The sequence below is a fragment of the Ascidia mentula genome, chromosome 1, assembly GCF_947561715.1.
Source record: "Ascidia mentula chromosome 1, kaAscMent1.1, whole genome shotgun sequence".
In the NCBI taxonomy this organism is placed as follows: Eukaryota; Metazoa; Chordata; class Ascidiacea; order Phlebobranchia; family Ascidiidae; genus Ascidia; species Ascidia mentula.
In genome coordinates this window covers 25,037,006-25,052,878 of record NC_138566.1, presented here as the reverse complement: position 1 = coordinate 25,052,878, position 15,873 = coordinate 25,037,006, and the positions used below count along the sequence as shown (strand labels likewise).

Below are 15,873 nucleotides of genomic sequence, written 5' to 3'. Positions count from 1 at the left end.
TTAAGTGTCCAATCATTTGTGATTTTATGAAAGATCCATTTTATATCTACAAATTTTGATCAAAATTAGTCTCCAAAAAAATGGTTTAGCCACCCCCCTAGGGCCATTTGCCCCCCTGGTTACTCAATATTTTGGTTAAAAGAGCATCAAAAAATGAAACTGGATTTTGCAGAAAAATGAATCGTTCAACTATCCACTCATTTGCATTTTTTTTTGTAAGTTCCAAATCTTCTCTATGCGATGGCATCAAATTTAGTTGCTGAAAAAGTGTCAAAGCCCTCCCCCAAGGGCCGGGTATACCCCCCTGTTGGTCATATGATCTTCCACGAGGCCCAAAAAGTCCTTGCTCTGTACAGTCTCATCCAGAAGAAAATTTTTTTTTTCAACTTTGTAGAATTTTAGGGGCCTATGTAAGTCACAAGACCCATCAACGGCCATTGGGAAACAAGCGGAACAGTCGCTAGATGCATTACATGTCAATTTTAAAAGAATGAATTGCATTCGCGTTAATTGCAGTCACAAATGCCACAATAAAAACCAGTTAACGATATGAAGTCGATGCCAACAGTCCCCCACAGTGGAAGATGCTTTCCGGGTGGTTGTCAGCCACTGTGCGTGCGTCATTTACATGCACGGGGAGGTTGTTTTGTTTCAAACGTCATTTATTCTCAAATGCGATGGAGATGGTAGTATCCAATTGCATACGTTGTGGTCTGAAATAAATACGCGAACAACCAATAGCAAAATTTCCTACGCATAAACTACAATCGACTCCATACATTTTAACATGACTGGTCCGGGTATAACTTCTCGCGTAAAGAACAGCTTGAGTTTTTTTTTTACATGAGAACAACTGCCAATTATTTACGCCAATTTGTTGTTACGCTGGGATGACATACAAATATAGCAATGATGACACAAACATGTGGATAATATGCAAATAATTATAGCTTTGAGTATTGTCATACGTCAAGGTCTTCAGACCCGAAGTAAAAATCAAACTTGTTTCTAGCATGGGCAGAATTGGCATTGTAACGGTTCATGAGGTATTTAGGGCTGCATTAGGAGAGGAATTTGTATGTGAAATATGACTTTCGGCTTGGCAGTATCCGCGAATCTCCCACAATGCATTTTGTTGACACGCAGTCTTCACAGAGTGCTACATGCAATCTGCGGTCTGAAAAAAACGAGTCGCTCATTAAAACCTGCTAGTAGTCTACTGTTGAACTTGCAGGCAATCACTGCGTATATTTACAAACTAAATTTTCTTGATTTGGCACTCTTTTAAGAAGACTGACTTTTGTATTAAAAAAAAAACGGCCGAGCAACGCCATATTAATCGCTTCAACGCCATCAAAGATGGTCTCAACAGAGATTGGGGGTTCTTGAGTTATTATGAACGCGACGATGCCGCACGCCGCAGGAACGATGCCGCAACACGACGACGCCAACTAACGACAGCTTATCGTTTCACATGCAGTGCCCTTTTTTGACCATCTTGCGGTTGCTTGTTGTATCGCATTGTGTTTATTTACACCTGATGAAGCGAGAGGTACTCGCGAAAGCTAGTGTGCATTTTTGAATACAAAAGTCAGTTTTGTTAAAAGAGTGCCAAATCAAGAAAATATAGTTCGTAGACATATAAGACTGATACGGCACGTTAAATAATTTGCGTATATTTAATTTACCTACAGCCCAAACCCTGGTATTCTGTCCAGCAAACAAGTCTCTTAGACGTTTAATAGCTTGCGAGTGGGGGGTAATTGTGCCTAGCGACAAGCAGTCGTGCGCTACTCTTCGAGCCTCGCTCCTGGATGAAAACAGTTGTACATGGCCCTGTGATTTCTCACAGAAAACACGATTTACCTTATTTTTCTATTGACAAGTAGAATCATTATTGTACCGTATCCATGTAAAGGAAGTTAAAAAAAAATGGCAGTTTATATTTCTACGTAAGCTCATGTCAAAATTTGAAAAAAGCCAAAACTCAAAAGTCATACGTGACGTAGGTTAATCCGCGATATCATGCTTCAACAATCCAAAACAACTCCCTAACAAGAAGCAAGGTGACGTTACAGTTCGTGGGTATACGTCATCGGCAGACTGCTTCGACCCTCCTTGGCGCCACCAACCGGCGTCTCGCCGAGCTTTTGTTCGAGTCCCTGCCAAGTTCGGTCGGCGTAAAATTGTGCTGCGAAAATATATTATATTAATTATAGCAACCATTGTTTGCAAATTTTTAAACTAGGGCAGGTAGGGAAAATCTGTTAGACAAATATTATGGCCCATATAACTTCTCTGTATTTGCTAATGAATTTCCAAGCAGTCATATGGGCTATATTGTTTACGAATCTGTCTTTCGACAAAATCTGTAACCATAACACTCAACAAAGGAGCGACAGGCGTGGGTTTAGAACTCAAGAGGTTATGGCCTGTTATTTCAACTTCAACTGGGTAGAATGCAATACAAGTTGTGACGTTAGCAATATATTAAAAAACAAAAACACAAGATCATTTTACAGTAGAAGAGTTTCACGTTCTCGCATACCATTGCAGGATTTCCGCACTGCGAAGGCCATCAATTGGCGTTCTCAGCTATCGTATATCGATCAAAGGACATTATGACATTGCAGCCATGCTGGATTAAAGTCACTTCAGTACCTTACGAGCATGTTACTGACATTTATTATTGTTCAAAGCAAAATGGCAACCGAGCACTGTATAGAAAAGGTGGGGAAGTGCTGTTTGTTGAAAAGCAAACTTCAACGCATGTCGCTTAGCGGAGGAAAACATATGAGCTGGTTTAACCACTAAGTTTTACCTGATGAAAAAGGATGGAATACACTAAGAGCCTTTTCCCTTATCGTGTCCACTTGTCTGTTATCCGATGAGGTTTCCGGTATTTCCACGGAAGTCGACCTTAATTTTCCGGAAACTAGCGACATTGTAGATTCTTCGTGTGGTGCGAACTCGACAAAATGTTTTCCACCTAATTATATTGTATTATCTACTCTGATTATTTGCACAAATAAACAAAATATTACCAGACAGTAGTTCGGTGAAGCTGGTGACGTAGGTTTCTCCCCATTGTCTGTTAGCGTTGCATGCGACCTCAACCTCATACGGGGTAGCTATCGGTTTGAAGAAGTCTCGTGCGTCAACGATGCTTTCGTCAGGACATGCCACCATCACAAATATATCAATCTATAAGAAGCAGGTTATACAAATATACCGGCTACATGTCAGCAAGCGAAGGTTTTGGTTAGGGGTTCTCGTGGGGAGTATTCCCAATGGTGGTAGAGGGGTAAAATCATGGGCGCCTAGTCCGGGGGGGCAGGGGGGGCGGCGCCCCCCCTGGTTTTTCAAAAAAAACGAGTGGCCTTTACGCGCGTCTGTCCGCACCATGTAACTCGTCGCATTCGTAACGTTCTAAGAAAAAAAGACCTAAAAAATGTGTTTCTTACATGACGTACACAAAACATGTTGACCTAGTTTCGCTTGCGTAACTGACATCGGTTGTTGCAACGTCAGTCTCGCAATATGATATGCCAACAGGTACTTATTGGTCGTGTCGTAGACCGATCTCGTGCGTTCATCGTTAACGTCACCCTTTTGGTTAATACGCCTCATGCATTGAAATTCAAACACAGTTTTTCGATACTTGATGACGTCATGGTAACAAATTATGACGTCATAATATAGCCGCCCCCCCTGGAAAAATGAAAACTAGGCGCCTATGGGTAAAATGGTGAGGTGGGTTTAGGTTTAAGACACAATAAAATAATCTCATCGCTTGCCTTGTGTTATCATACTGTTTTCCTTTAAGTTAACTGAGAATGCAAAGCATGTAATCAATAAGCAGCAGTTAGCAGATTCTAGTGTGGGATGGTCAAAATGTTTGAAAATGACAGGTTTAGATTATCAATAAATAAGTTTGATCGTGGCTTGTACTGCATTAAACGATTTTTAACCTGGTATCAAATATCAACTGTGTGTTGTTATTTTAGGGGTTACAGTTCAAATTACAACCACAAAAGCCTTTATGAATAACATTCATGTACTCATGATTTGAACTTGGGCGACTTTTTCTGGGTGCTTTCAAACCACTACCTTAATAAGTATTTGTTACTTTTTCAGAGCCAAATTTTCCCCTTTTCCCTCTCCAGATATCAGTGGTTTTAAACAAGATTTAATAAACCACAATATCAGCACAAGATATGTCAAAACATCTTACTCACTTCAGGAAAGTTGGCAAGTTTTTGTGGGTTAAGTTTTCCGACAACGAAGGTGTATGTTTTCTTGCCAGATTTCTTCAGTATTTCTTTGAGGTGTTTGATGATCTCTCGGAACCCAGCCATGCCCATCGTACCGACAAGGATCCCAACAGTTTGTGCATCTTTCATTTTCTCTGTGATGAAATAACGCTTCATCAAAAACCTGGAATATATGGAAAATTTTCATTTTTAGAAACTGTACATAATTCATGACAAATCACCCAAACCACAAAGCATTTTTTTTATTTGAAGCTTAAGGACAAATCATTAACTTTATTTTTCAAATGTGGGTTAAATTAATCATATCAACAAGAAACATTTTGAACATGCATCAGCAAGCAAAGCAGTGACATATTTAAGTTAAATTTACGGTTGAATGAGCGCACATGAGCATGCTGTTGTCATGGCGAATTTAAGGGTGTTTGGGGAAGTTTTAGTGGGGTTTTGGGCTATTTCAATTAGGCAGTTACTTGCTGGTGGCTGCTGCTGAAAATTATGTTGAAAATGGAGCAAAAAAAAGGGCTGTATTTGTGGAAAAATGAATCGTTTAAGTGTCCAATCATTTGTGATTTTATGAAAGATCCATCTTATATCTACAAATTTAGATCAAAATTAGTCTCCGAAAAAATGGTTTAGCCACCCCCCTAGGGCCATTTGCCCCCCTGGTTACTTAGTATTTTGGTTAAAAGAGCAACAAAAAATGGAACTGGATTTTGCAGAAAAATGGATTGTTCAACTACCCACTCATTTGCATTTGTTTGTAAGTTCCAACTCTTCTCTATGCAATGGCATCAAATTTAGTTGCTGAAAAAGTGTCAAAGCCCTCCCCCAAGGGCTGTTTATACCCCCCCTGTTTGTCATATGATCTTCCAGGAGGCCCAACAAGTCCTTGCTCTGTACAGTCTAATCCGGGAGCAAAATTTTTTTTTTAACTTTGTAAAATTTTAGGTCCCTATGTAAGTCACAAGACCCATCAACGGTCATTGGGAAACAAGCGGAACAGTCGCTAGATGCATTACAGTTGAGGGCCTTAAAAACAGGATTTATATTTCCAAAAAGGGTTTTTGGAAATATAAATCTGCACAAAAAGCACCAAATGAAATCTGTGTCATTGATAAAATATCCACACATTACTTGTTGGTTGTGGTAGAGAGCGTGTTGCATTCAAGTGAATTGGGATGGTAAACAAAACCCTGGCAATTTGGATGTTGCAGTTGGAAGTTGCGCAACATTTCACTCTTTTCACTTCCAACAAAGAAGAGTGAATATTCATCGACACCAAAACCTTCCTTCAATGAGATTTTGAATGACTGAAACTCGAAGACCTATGGAGTACAAAGTAAAATTTCAATCCAAAAATTGAAAGGTAAACAATCAGAAAGCCATTGGCACAAAATAGGTTTCATTTCATTCAAGTACACCTTTAATATTGCATCTTTTATGTTGTTTTTTATTGGTGATTTATAGTTCTAACCAAAGGATGATAGTAAATAATCATTACTGATTGGTCAGTTGTTTCTTGTGTTGACTTTAAGGGTTTTTGATAGCACATGTACAATCGGGACATGAGTTTGTACAAAAATCCTCATCAATTTTGTCAGATGGTGAGGTGGACTTTGGTGGTTGGGGAATCTTCAACTTTGCTGTGCACAAATTGGTGTATTCTGTGCTCAGTTTGACAAACAATTCTTCTGTAACAAAAACAAAGCAAAGCAATTGAAAAATTTTTTTTGTAGAATCAATATTACGGCTGTTACAGTCCACATAGTGACGTAGTTACAATAATTATTAATGCAACTACTATAACTAAATGTTAGTGGTTTACTTTTTGTCCATTTTATTCTCATTAAATACTAGATCCATTAAAGAAGATTAAAAATAATGAATTTTTTTCCTCCAAAAAAATTGGTGTGATCAATTGTACAACATATCAAATTGTTTGGTGCTACCAGCGATAACAAATTGTACATAACTCACCTAATGACTTGAGATACGACACAGCAGAAAGTAAAATTACTTTCTTATTTTTGTCGACAAAACACTTTGAAAACACATCAGCCACATGATCCACATTAAGATTGCCTCTCTCAAATACATACAAGGTTGGAGTTTTCGTGTTGGCCAACACAGAAGCTTTGCCATAGTGGATTATGAGGTCACTGTTAATATGCTGAGCTGCCACTTCGTCAACATCATAACTATTCAAAAATTGGTGATTTGTATATGTTACCAATTATACCATACCATTATAACCACCGCTTTTCCTGTGCTGCTATTGTCGTTATATGAAAGCTATGTTGCATAAAGACATTTGTTCATAGCATGTAGTTGTGCGATTTTCTTTAAATTTTCAACATTTTCCAGTTAGTTTATTACAATACAATATTTTCGTTTCATATCATTTGTCGCATTTTAAATGGAGCAATTTTTTGCAAGCATACATAAAAAATAATATTTTTGCGAAATAGTTGAAATATCGTGCATAATATTACAGTGTTTCAAACATGGAAACAATAAAGAAACTTGCAACGTCAACAACCTATTATTTAATGATAAAACTTTTGCAGTATATCCGAGCATGTAATCTATTACCTTCCATATGAAGTATCAGCCAGTACGTAAAAATCAGCATCTGTATTGTCTTGTAGTTGTGCGGCAACTTTCGCAGCATCTCCTAACATGTAGTCAGGAAACTGAAGGGCAACTTTCAAACACTTGTTTTCCTGCAAAACATGTGTATAAAGTTGTAAGAGATTGTTAGTATGAAAAGAATTTACAGCTGATTATAATTGGATTTGACCAATTCTACAGATAAATTAAAATAATAAAATATTATTTCTGATAAGGCGGGAGAAAAACTAGCAAAATTTTGTCTTGAAAAAATTTTAATACATCAGGTTTTAAAAAAAATTTCAACAGTGCCTTCCATTCCAACCATATTGGATAAAATGGATTTATCTTCTGCGCACTTTTGCAAAAATTTACCAATAATCCATGCAATATTAATTAGCTAATGCATTAACATACGAAAAAAGTAGCATACATCTGTGCAATTAACGATCGCCAAAAAAAGTCCTCCATACAAAAAACAAATTTTTCAATCTGGCTTTCCTACACCAGAAAAGACCAAAAGTTCTTTTTTCGAAGTGAAAATAGTTATGCAACTTTAAATCACCACTCTTTATGCTGTTAGGCCGTACCTAGTGAGATAGCAAACAATGCTTTATGCATCAACAAAGTCTAGAAAGGTTCCGCTAAATATAACAGGCTGGGAAAATTTGTTTTTTCAGCGAGTTGGGGTTGGTGGTCGAGGTTTGGATTAGGATTAGGGAAGGGATAGTGATGTCTTTCTGTATATTAAAAGGAACTTTCTGTGTGGAAAAATCTTAAATATCCGTAGTTACGGTGCTCGGGGACAATACAGGGTTTATGCGTTAGTGTGGTTTACAAGTTGCAGTACAAATACATATTTAACAATCAAACCTTGATATATTTTGCGCAGCGTGAAATCTCATACATTTCCCACAAAGACGTTCCAAGTGGTGCGGCTTCATCCACTTCTACACCACGGGAAAGCACTTTAACGTCGTTTGAACTGAAAGCCGAAGTCATCTTCCACTTATTTTTTGTGCACTATCGTTGCGTCATTAAATGTTTGACGTCATTCTGACTTGTATTTTTGTATGGTACTTTCCCTTTTTCAAATTAAAAATGCTCATAACTTTGCCCAAGTATACAATTTGAAATCAAATTATTTTCGTAGTTATCCACAACAATTAAAACTTCGCAGAGGTAAATGCGATAAATGTACAGATTGAATTGTGACGATGGGCCGTTAAAAACCGCAATTGGTCATCTGATACTAAACCGACTCTTGGGTGCGGTGCAAAAAGACATTTTTATATGTTGGCTGTTTTACTAATTGCACAAAAGAAAAATGACTATTATTTTGCAGTTGCAAAAAAACGAAGCAAAAGAAATTTTCATACAACAAGAATTCGTTTTTTATAGCCCACGATGCAGATTTGTTGATCGTTGTGGGCGTGTTGTGTTAAGTGTTCACGCTTAGTGGGTGGCCCTTGGCCCCTTGCTCATTGGGCGCATTTGGGTGTGTTTTGCAAATTTAAAATGTTTTCCAACGCTTTAAGTGACCAACTAACGAAATATGACGTCATAATCGTTTTGCAAATCGTATATTATGCAGCTTCACAAGTCGTATGTCTTACTCACGGTCTTAATTTTCCGCTTTTATGTTTTTGTTGGACTAGTGCACCCAACTGTGCGCCTAATGATATGTGTAAACACTGACTTTTTTATATATGCCAGAAGAACAGATTATTAAGTTACAATATGCCTGGCAGCAACAAAAACATTAGGCTATATTTGTAAACACTAACATTGGGCGTGTTGAAAAGTAAAATTTGGCACGTTTTGTGAAAAAAATCTGGCAACCATGCGCATGCTTGTGGTGTGAAGTTAACTGTTGGGAAAAAGTAGTTAAGTTTTATTGTGATTAAAGTAAATTGCACCTTATCTACCAAAACATTCCTGGGCCTGTTACCATCGTTCACATGCTGTGGTGGATCTAGGGGGTTTTGGTGTCAGAACACCCCCCTCCGCATTTTAGCACATTGTTTTGAGGGGGTATGAAAGTGCAGTTGATTTTCCGCTACACAGGAACAAACACTACGGTCAAGTGCTCGTCTCCCAGTTTCTTTGTTTATCCGCACTGGCTGCATTCAAATTTATAAATTTTGAACGATTTTTGTGATGGTTATTTTTGCTATAAAGCCATTACTTTTTTATAGGTCGACAGGTAGACAATTCTACCACCATTGGAAAGCTTTTTATGATCCCTTTACAGCCATACCTAACTTGTGGGGGCCATATGTTTACTGATCAAATAATAATCACAAATGCCATGACAAGAATCAGTCTTTCACTGATAACTTTGGCTACAGTTCAATGGGAAATTCTACAACCATTGCAAAGCTTTAACAAAAACCTTTCCAATGATACCACGTTTGTCTTCTCATTCGTGGGGGCTATATGTTTGCCGAACAAATATTAATTAAGACGGTAAGAAAAAAGTCAGTCTTTCACTTGCAACTTTGGCTACAGTTCGATGGGAAAGACAATTCTACAACCATTGCTAAGCTTACACAAAAACCTTTCCAACGATACCAAATTTGTCTTTTGATTCGCAGGGACATATGTTTACCAGCCGAATATTGTTCATAACCACGGCCCAAAAAAACAGTTTTTCACTCATCACTTTTTTTCTTTGCTTAACAGGAAAGTTAGTCAACCACCTGAGAAAAGCTGATTAAAAAACCTTCAGTCTTTCACTTGTACATTTGGCTATGATATACAAAATATTGTGCAATCTATGCATTGGTAATAGAAATGTCTTTTCCTTGGAACTGTAGCCAAAGTTTCGAGTGAAGTTTTGTCGATTAGCGCCACTTTGGTGTATTTAATGGTGTTAACTTCCTCGAGTGTGGTGTCATGGATCTTAACGTGAAATGCAAATTGTTTGTGTTTTTGCTGTTTGCGAAGAGCATAAATTTGTTTCTTTTGCAACTAACTGTGAGCTTGTTGGATTGCAGATTAACTTTGTCAATTTCAATGTTTGCAGCTTTTTCCAAATCCCTTATGTTTTTGTGTAACATAATGAGGCATGTGTCATCTGCGAACAATCCTGTGAAGAATAAGGAGGCGTAAGGCAAATCATTTACATCAATGAGAAACAGAAGGGGTGCTAAAGAAGATTCCTGGATCACTCTGCATACCACATCACAGACATTGGAGTGGGAATTGGCAATTTCAGTGTATTGTTAGCTGCAAGTAAGATAGTTTTCATGAAAAGTTTTTTATTTTTCCCTGAACTCTATAAAATTCAAATTTTTGCAGGATGGTTTGGTGGTTGACTGTATCCAATGACTTCCAATGACAGGTCAAGGAAAATTGCACAGGATTTTTGTGTACGATTTGTGGAATTGGCTATATGTTCATAAATTTGCACTACTGTCAAGTCGGTGGAATGGCAGGGTCTAAATCCATTTTGAAATTAGGTCAAAGGATTCTATTATTCTTTTGTGTAGGATTATTTTAAAATTTTTAGCAAAATTGGTATTAGCGGTATTGGTCTGTAATTGTGAACATTTTCTTGGTCCCATCCCTCAAACAATGGTGTTATTAGTCACTAATAAGAAAATGGTCTGACAAATGACACAAAAAAAACAGTATTAGTGACAGTTTGATGCAGCTTGGCTAAGTTGCTGTTTGAATGCAGCAATTAAACAAAATGCAAAGAATTTGAGCTGCTAGTTTTATAGGCATGTCATAGGGACCAGATGATTTATTTGCATCCAACTGTACAATTGTATTGAAAAATTCATTTATTTCTATAGCGTGACAAAGAATGATGGTGAAGGGTCATTTATGAGGTATTCTGCTAGTGATTTAGATGTTGGGGGGACAAGAAGTGCCATATCTTTCCCAATGCTGGTAAAAAAGGTATTGAATGTATATGCCATGATCAATGGGTCATTTGTAGTAATTTGTGATATATGTTTTCCCTTCGGTATTGTTTTAGTCATAGGCGTATCCAGGATATTTTAAAGAGGGGGTGAAAATTTTTTTAAAAATTACACAATTTTCAGGTATAAACTAAGTTTAATTGCTGTCAAGAATCGCAAAATACCAATGCCAGTGTTGGCGCAAATCGTTACATATACGGTGGCTTCCTGGCTTGTGCCATTGTGTAATGCTATGGAACACTTAATGTGAATTTTTGCGAAAGTGCTTGCTCTGTAGTTTTGTTGAATATATTGAATATATTTGTAACTAAAAGGGATGAAATGTGGGCTTACGTTATCAAAAAAACATACAAATAAAAACTTCCAAGCTGTGGCCTTATATTCCTCTTTGTACCTATGCAAACGCTAACAGTTGTTTTCAACATGTATAATATTGGCAACGTTTCAACAACTAAACTAATTGACTTCATGCACAGTGATGGTTTTACAAATTCTTGTGTAGAATAATATTTACAATGATATTTGTAGTCATACCAGTGGGTGCTTGTTTATGTAGATAAAAATATGCATGTTTTGTGAAAATATCAACAATGAGTGTTTTTTTTTGGAGGTCGAAGACATCCTTGGGATTATATGTGGTAGCCACTCAGTTTGATTCAGTGTTTCTTTTAATGTTTGTGATCTTGAATTTCCTCAGATGATCTTCGTTTTTGTCCAAATGGCTGAAGAGACCTCGTCCTTTTTTAACAATGTTGATCCATTTTTGGTCCAGTTGGTTTTTTATCCTTGATTTCTTTGGAATGTAAGGCTTCTAGTATTTAAGATTTTTCTGTTTGTTTTTGTCAGACTTAGTTGATGTATATTTTACTAGCTAGACTGTCCATGTTTGTCTTGGGTAGCTTTGCTCGATTCCAATACAGATCATAACATTTTTTTCTTTGGCTATAATTTATGGGTGTTGCTATGTTGTGATGACATATGGTTTGTGATGACATATGGTATGTCACTTTTGGTAATGTGTACACCAGTTTTTTTTTGCTACAGTGACTGCAATCTCATCTGTGAACTTTTCCTTATTGTAGGGAATGCCTTTGATATCAAGGCAATCACTTTGACCATACTGCTCAAGTGCATTGAGAAGTATGACGCCATGTAAGCTTTGAAGTGTTCAATGTATTCTGCTAGTTCCACATTTCCTTTTTTACTATCTTCTATTGATCTTGAGTGTGATTTAATGTTCTTTCCATTACATCAATTTTTTTTGTAAGAATGTTTTTGGCTTTCCGTAATTATTTGTAATTGTGTCATTTAAATTTACCTGTAGCCTAGATCTAGTTCTGCTGTAACTGCTCTAGTAAAATATTCACTTTTGCTGTTAGAGTGGTGCCAGTCAGCTTTTTTGGAGTATATATGTGGTGACATTGGTTGTAATTTCAAGTCGCTGAACAGCCTATTCAGTGATAGTTATTCAAATAGCTTAGCTTATTCAAATAACCTATACAATTAGAATGTATGTTCTTTTTACATAATTTTTATTGAACCTAAAACATCAATGTTGTAAATGCAGTGCAGTCATAAATATTGCATCAAATACTGTGGCTTGTGGCCCCCCATGTTGTATTCGCACAGTTGAAAGAAAATATGTATGTATCATGTTACCCCAGATTTTGCAACCAGGATGGTTTTGTCAATGCGCATTTATTCCTGATATTTCTAGTTGATTGACATCGCATGTTATTATGCAAAATAATAGTAAAATTAAAGCTTGAGCTGTAGTGTTGTTTTATGAACAATAATGTTTACATTCCATTCAGCAGCGTAGAAGCATTTTGTTAGTTTGACTGAGCTCAATTAATCAAATAAAAGGAGAGCTTCCTGTTATGACACAATCGCGACAAACGTCAGGACTGCATCACAAAAACAAAGCAAAATGAGGAAGTAAATTAAGGTTCAGTGAATCTGTATGTGCCCATGGAGGCAATAACCAGAAGGTACACAGGAACAGAAAATGCCCACAAAAGCAGGTACAGCAAGTTTTTGCCACTCAAACTCAGAGTTCTACAACGCTGGTTTATTGTTAAAATGTGTGTGTGTGTGTGTACTTTCGTTTAAGTTATGACATGAGTAACTCAGGTTAGACTGAATTTGCCAACAAATCAGAAATCTCAGTTCGCAGAGCTGTTTAAAACGTTATTTTATTTCATTTTAATATTGTTTTTGGTGTTGTAGGCTTCTATTTCTTTGGGTTCAGGTCAAGTTCCCAAGTGTTTGTTGTGGATTTAAACACAATAATTATTATGGTAACAATTATAAACTAGGTGGTGTTACAGCTTTTGATTTATTTTTGCAGGTTAATATAAAAAATGGATGATTCTGATCAAAAATCTACAACAGCCAATAAACTTGTGCATCCTACACCTCATTCTGCATCTAAAGATAATTTAAAGAGGAGATTTAAGGAAACTTCATCACAACCAGACATAGAGGAACATACCCAGCATTTTAAAGAATCTCTCACATTGGAACCAGTGTATAATGTTTACATTAACAGGCGTTTTCCTGAAAAGACTTTCACAGATGGACCAACCAGCCTTTCAAGGAAACCAATTATGAAAGTGGAGAAAACCAGTTTCAAACCAACTGCGGAAAAAAAATGTATTACTTACTATATAGACTATTAAAATATTAAATGTGCTGTATCAGTCTTATGTCTACGAACTGAATTCTTTTGATTTGGCACTTTTAGGTGTAAATAAACCAGTCTTCTTAAAGAGTTCCTATCCCAGAGAATTCATTTCATAAACTATTAAAAACGCTTTGCCATCCATTAGTAGTTACATTATAACTCCTTGGAAAAAGTTTAATTTGAAAATTTTCAGGGCTACCTATGGATTTTAGTAAACAAAGGCCAATTTCAAGTCGAAAGGATGCCAAGTCAAAAGGATACTTTCAGGTAAAAAAGCTGCATTTGAAGATGACAAACATTTATAATGTCCTAGAACTATTAAAAAAATAAATTTTGTTGATTTGTTTCACTTTTTTAGGCATTTATGGTGAAAAGTAGTGATGCACCGAAAATGCAATTTTTTATGTCATATAAATTCAGCTGAAAAAACTTTGGTATCCATTAACAAAACATGTATATACTTGATGGAATGTACTCCTATCCTCCACTCTTTTATCGGCACTTAAAGAATAACCCTGAATGTTATACCAACTTCAAAGTTGACTTTCATCATTTCTGTGACAATAAACAAATAAATCGAACACATTTATACAGTTTAAACAATGATTCTGACCTATGCTAAACCTTGCATATCAGCAATGCATGCTGTAACATTTTCAGTTTTGGCGTAATTTTGCTGGAATGTTCAGCCAAAACTGAATTGTAAAAATCATAGTTTTGTCCAAAACAAATTCGGCAAACCGAATTTTCGATGCATCCCTACTAAGAAGCACCATTGTCAAATTTTTTTTTCAAATGGTGTGGTTTTCACCTTATAAACAAAATTTTTTGCAGATTTGGCATTGGGAATATACTACTACTTTCACTTCTACACAGCTACAATAGTTCATCCCCTGAATAGTCACTATATTATAGATAAAAATCCAAAATTTATTTTATGAAAGATTAAAAGAAATAATTTTGTTGCTACATAAAAGATTTTTGGATGAAACAAGGGCTTGTCACCCCAGGCATTCCGATATAAGATTAAGTGTGTCACCTTTTTTCAGAAGCCTAAATCATCCAGCAACAAAGCTGTAAATTCAAAAGCAGCATTGAGCAACTTTTCAAACCTTACTGAGGAAGTTGATTTAAGTAACTGTGGACTAACTCTGAAGGATGTTACGAAGCTGTGTGAAAAGATTGTTGGATTACCAAAACCAGTAAGAATTATCTGTTTTTATGAAGCGTTATGTTTATTTTCAAGTGCAGAAAAACCTCCTGCAGGTGTCATTAAATCTTTACAGCTCTCTTACATTGAATCCAGTGAATGATGAAGTCTAATTAATTAACCTAAAAAACAAAAAAAATACCTCAGATTCTTATTTTTGACCAAATTGTCTGACATCCAACAGTTGGTTTATTTTTTACTTATTTTTTTAAATATTTCTCCTACCACACAGCCTTTACATCGCCACTAGTTTACCTTCCAAGCATTCTCAACTACCTTTGAAATTATTATTATCATGCAAGGACAACTGTGAAGCAAGATTGATAATAATAGATCTTTCTTGGCTATGAACAACTCTTTTTCATTGAGTAAAATTTATGTATTTTGCACTCCTGTGAGAGTTCCAGTTGTTCAATTTATGTCTCATCATAACTGAACAACGCAAAGAAGTGAAGCAAAATTCCAAACATTCTGTTTACACAAAGAAGTGAGGCAAAATCTAACTGCAATGATTCGGTGTTCGGGGTTAACAAACACACTGTTTACACAAAAAAATGAGGCAAAATATAACTGCTATGATTCGGTGTTCGGGGTTAACAAACACACTGTTTACACAAAGAAGTGAGGCAAAATCTAACTGCTATGATTCGGTGTTCGGAGTTAACAAACACACTGTTTACACTTTTCTCTGGGAACTTATTTTTTACAATTCTGCCAAAAAAAATTCTTTTTTACATTTCTCTCCGTTCCTCAAATCACTCCCCACTAATTATGCACAAAGCACATTATTTTCTGTTATTTTTCCTAGTGTAGTGGTTTATTCTTATTACTTTATTTTTATGATGGCAAAATCGTCATACTGGCAACAACTGAATATTTATAGTATATATACTTTTTGATGCATGTTAAACAAAATCCACAACATAAAATGTGGATATATCAGAGGAATAAATAATTAGTGGTGATTTGTCACATTTTTTTACTGATACACTGCTCATACACTATTATATTGAAAAAAAATTAAGAATTCCCAGTTCTAGCTATAAGTGATTTGAATTTATTTTATAATTTTTTTGTGAAAATCAGTGAATTTATTTTTTTGTCATGACGAGGCATGGTTTTTTATTATCTAAGGGGTATAGTGTGTTGCTTATAGTGATA

The 15,873-nt window shown here is 36.1% G+C and overlaps 1 protein-coding gene and 1 pseudogene across 23 annotated transcripts in view; one reads left to right on the top strand and one right to left on the bottom strand.

The window, feature by feature from the left end:
- Positions 1-641: 641 nt before the first annotated feature.
- LOC145916516 (2-(3-amino-3-carboxypropyl)histidine synthase subunit 2-like) lies at positions 642-7,906 on the bottom strand (annotated as a pseudogene). Its single transcript, XR_014404731.1, has 9 exons — positions 7,758-7,906; positions 6,867-6,997; positions 6,252-6,472; positions 5,776-5,965; positions 5,409-5,599; positions 4,239-4,437; positions 3,045-3,204; positions 2,822-2,989; positions 642-2,191 (listed from the first exon to the last, which is right to left on the bottom strand). The product of XR_014404731.1 is annotated as a 2-(3-amino-3-carboxypropyl)histidine synthase subunit 2-like (transcript).
- An 868-nt stretch (positions 7,907-8,774) lies between these two features.
- LOC145916271 (uncharacterized) overlaps positions 8,775-15,873 on the top strand; it is a 59,863-nt gene continuing 52,764 nt past the window's right edge. For 12 of the 22 annotated variants that reach the window (XR_014404614.1, XR_014404605.1, XR_014404655.1 and 9 more), the window contains exons 1-7: positions 8,775-9,353; positions 9,913-10,121; positions 10,188-10,348; positions 10,688-12,840; positions 13,167-13,471; positions 13,696-13,769; positions 14,552-14,704. Coding sequence is in view for 19 of the 22 variants with exons in the window: in XM_083002800.1 (XP_082858926.1) it covers positions 13,180-13,471; positions 13,696-13,769; positions 14,552-14,704 (519 nt within the window). In the remaining 3 variants the exon portion in view is untranslated. The remainder of the gene's footprint in view (positions 9,354-9,912; positions 10,122-10,187; positions 10,349-10,687; positions 12,841-13,166; positions 13,472-13,695; positions 13,770-14,551; positions 14,705-15,873) is intronic. The other 10 variants (XM_083002806.1, XM_083002808.1, XM_083002801.1 and 7 more) reach the window with 6 other exon arrangements.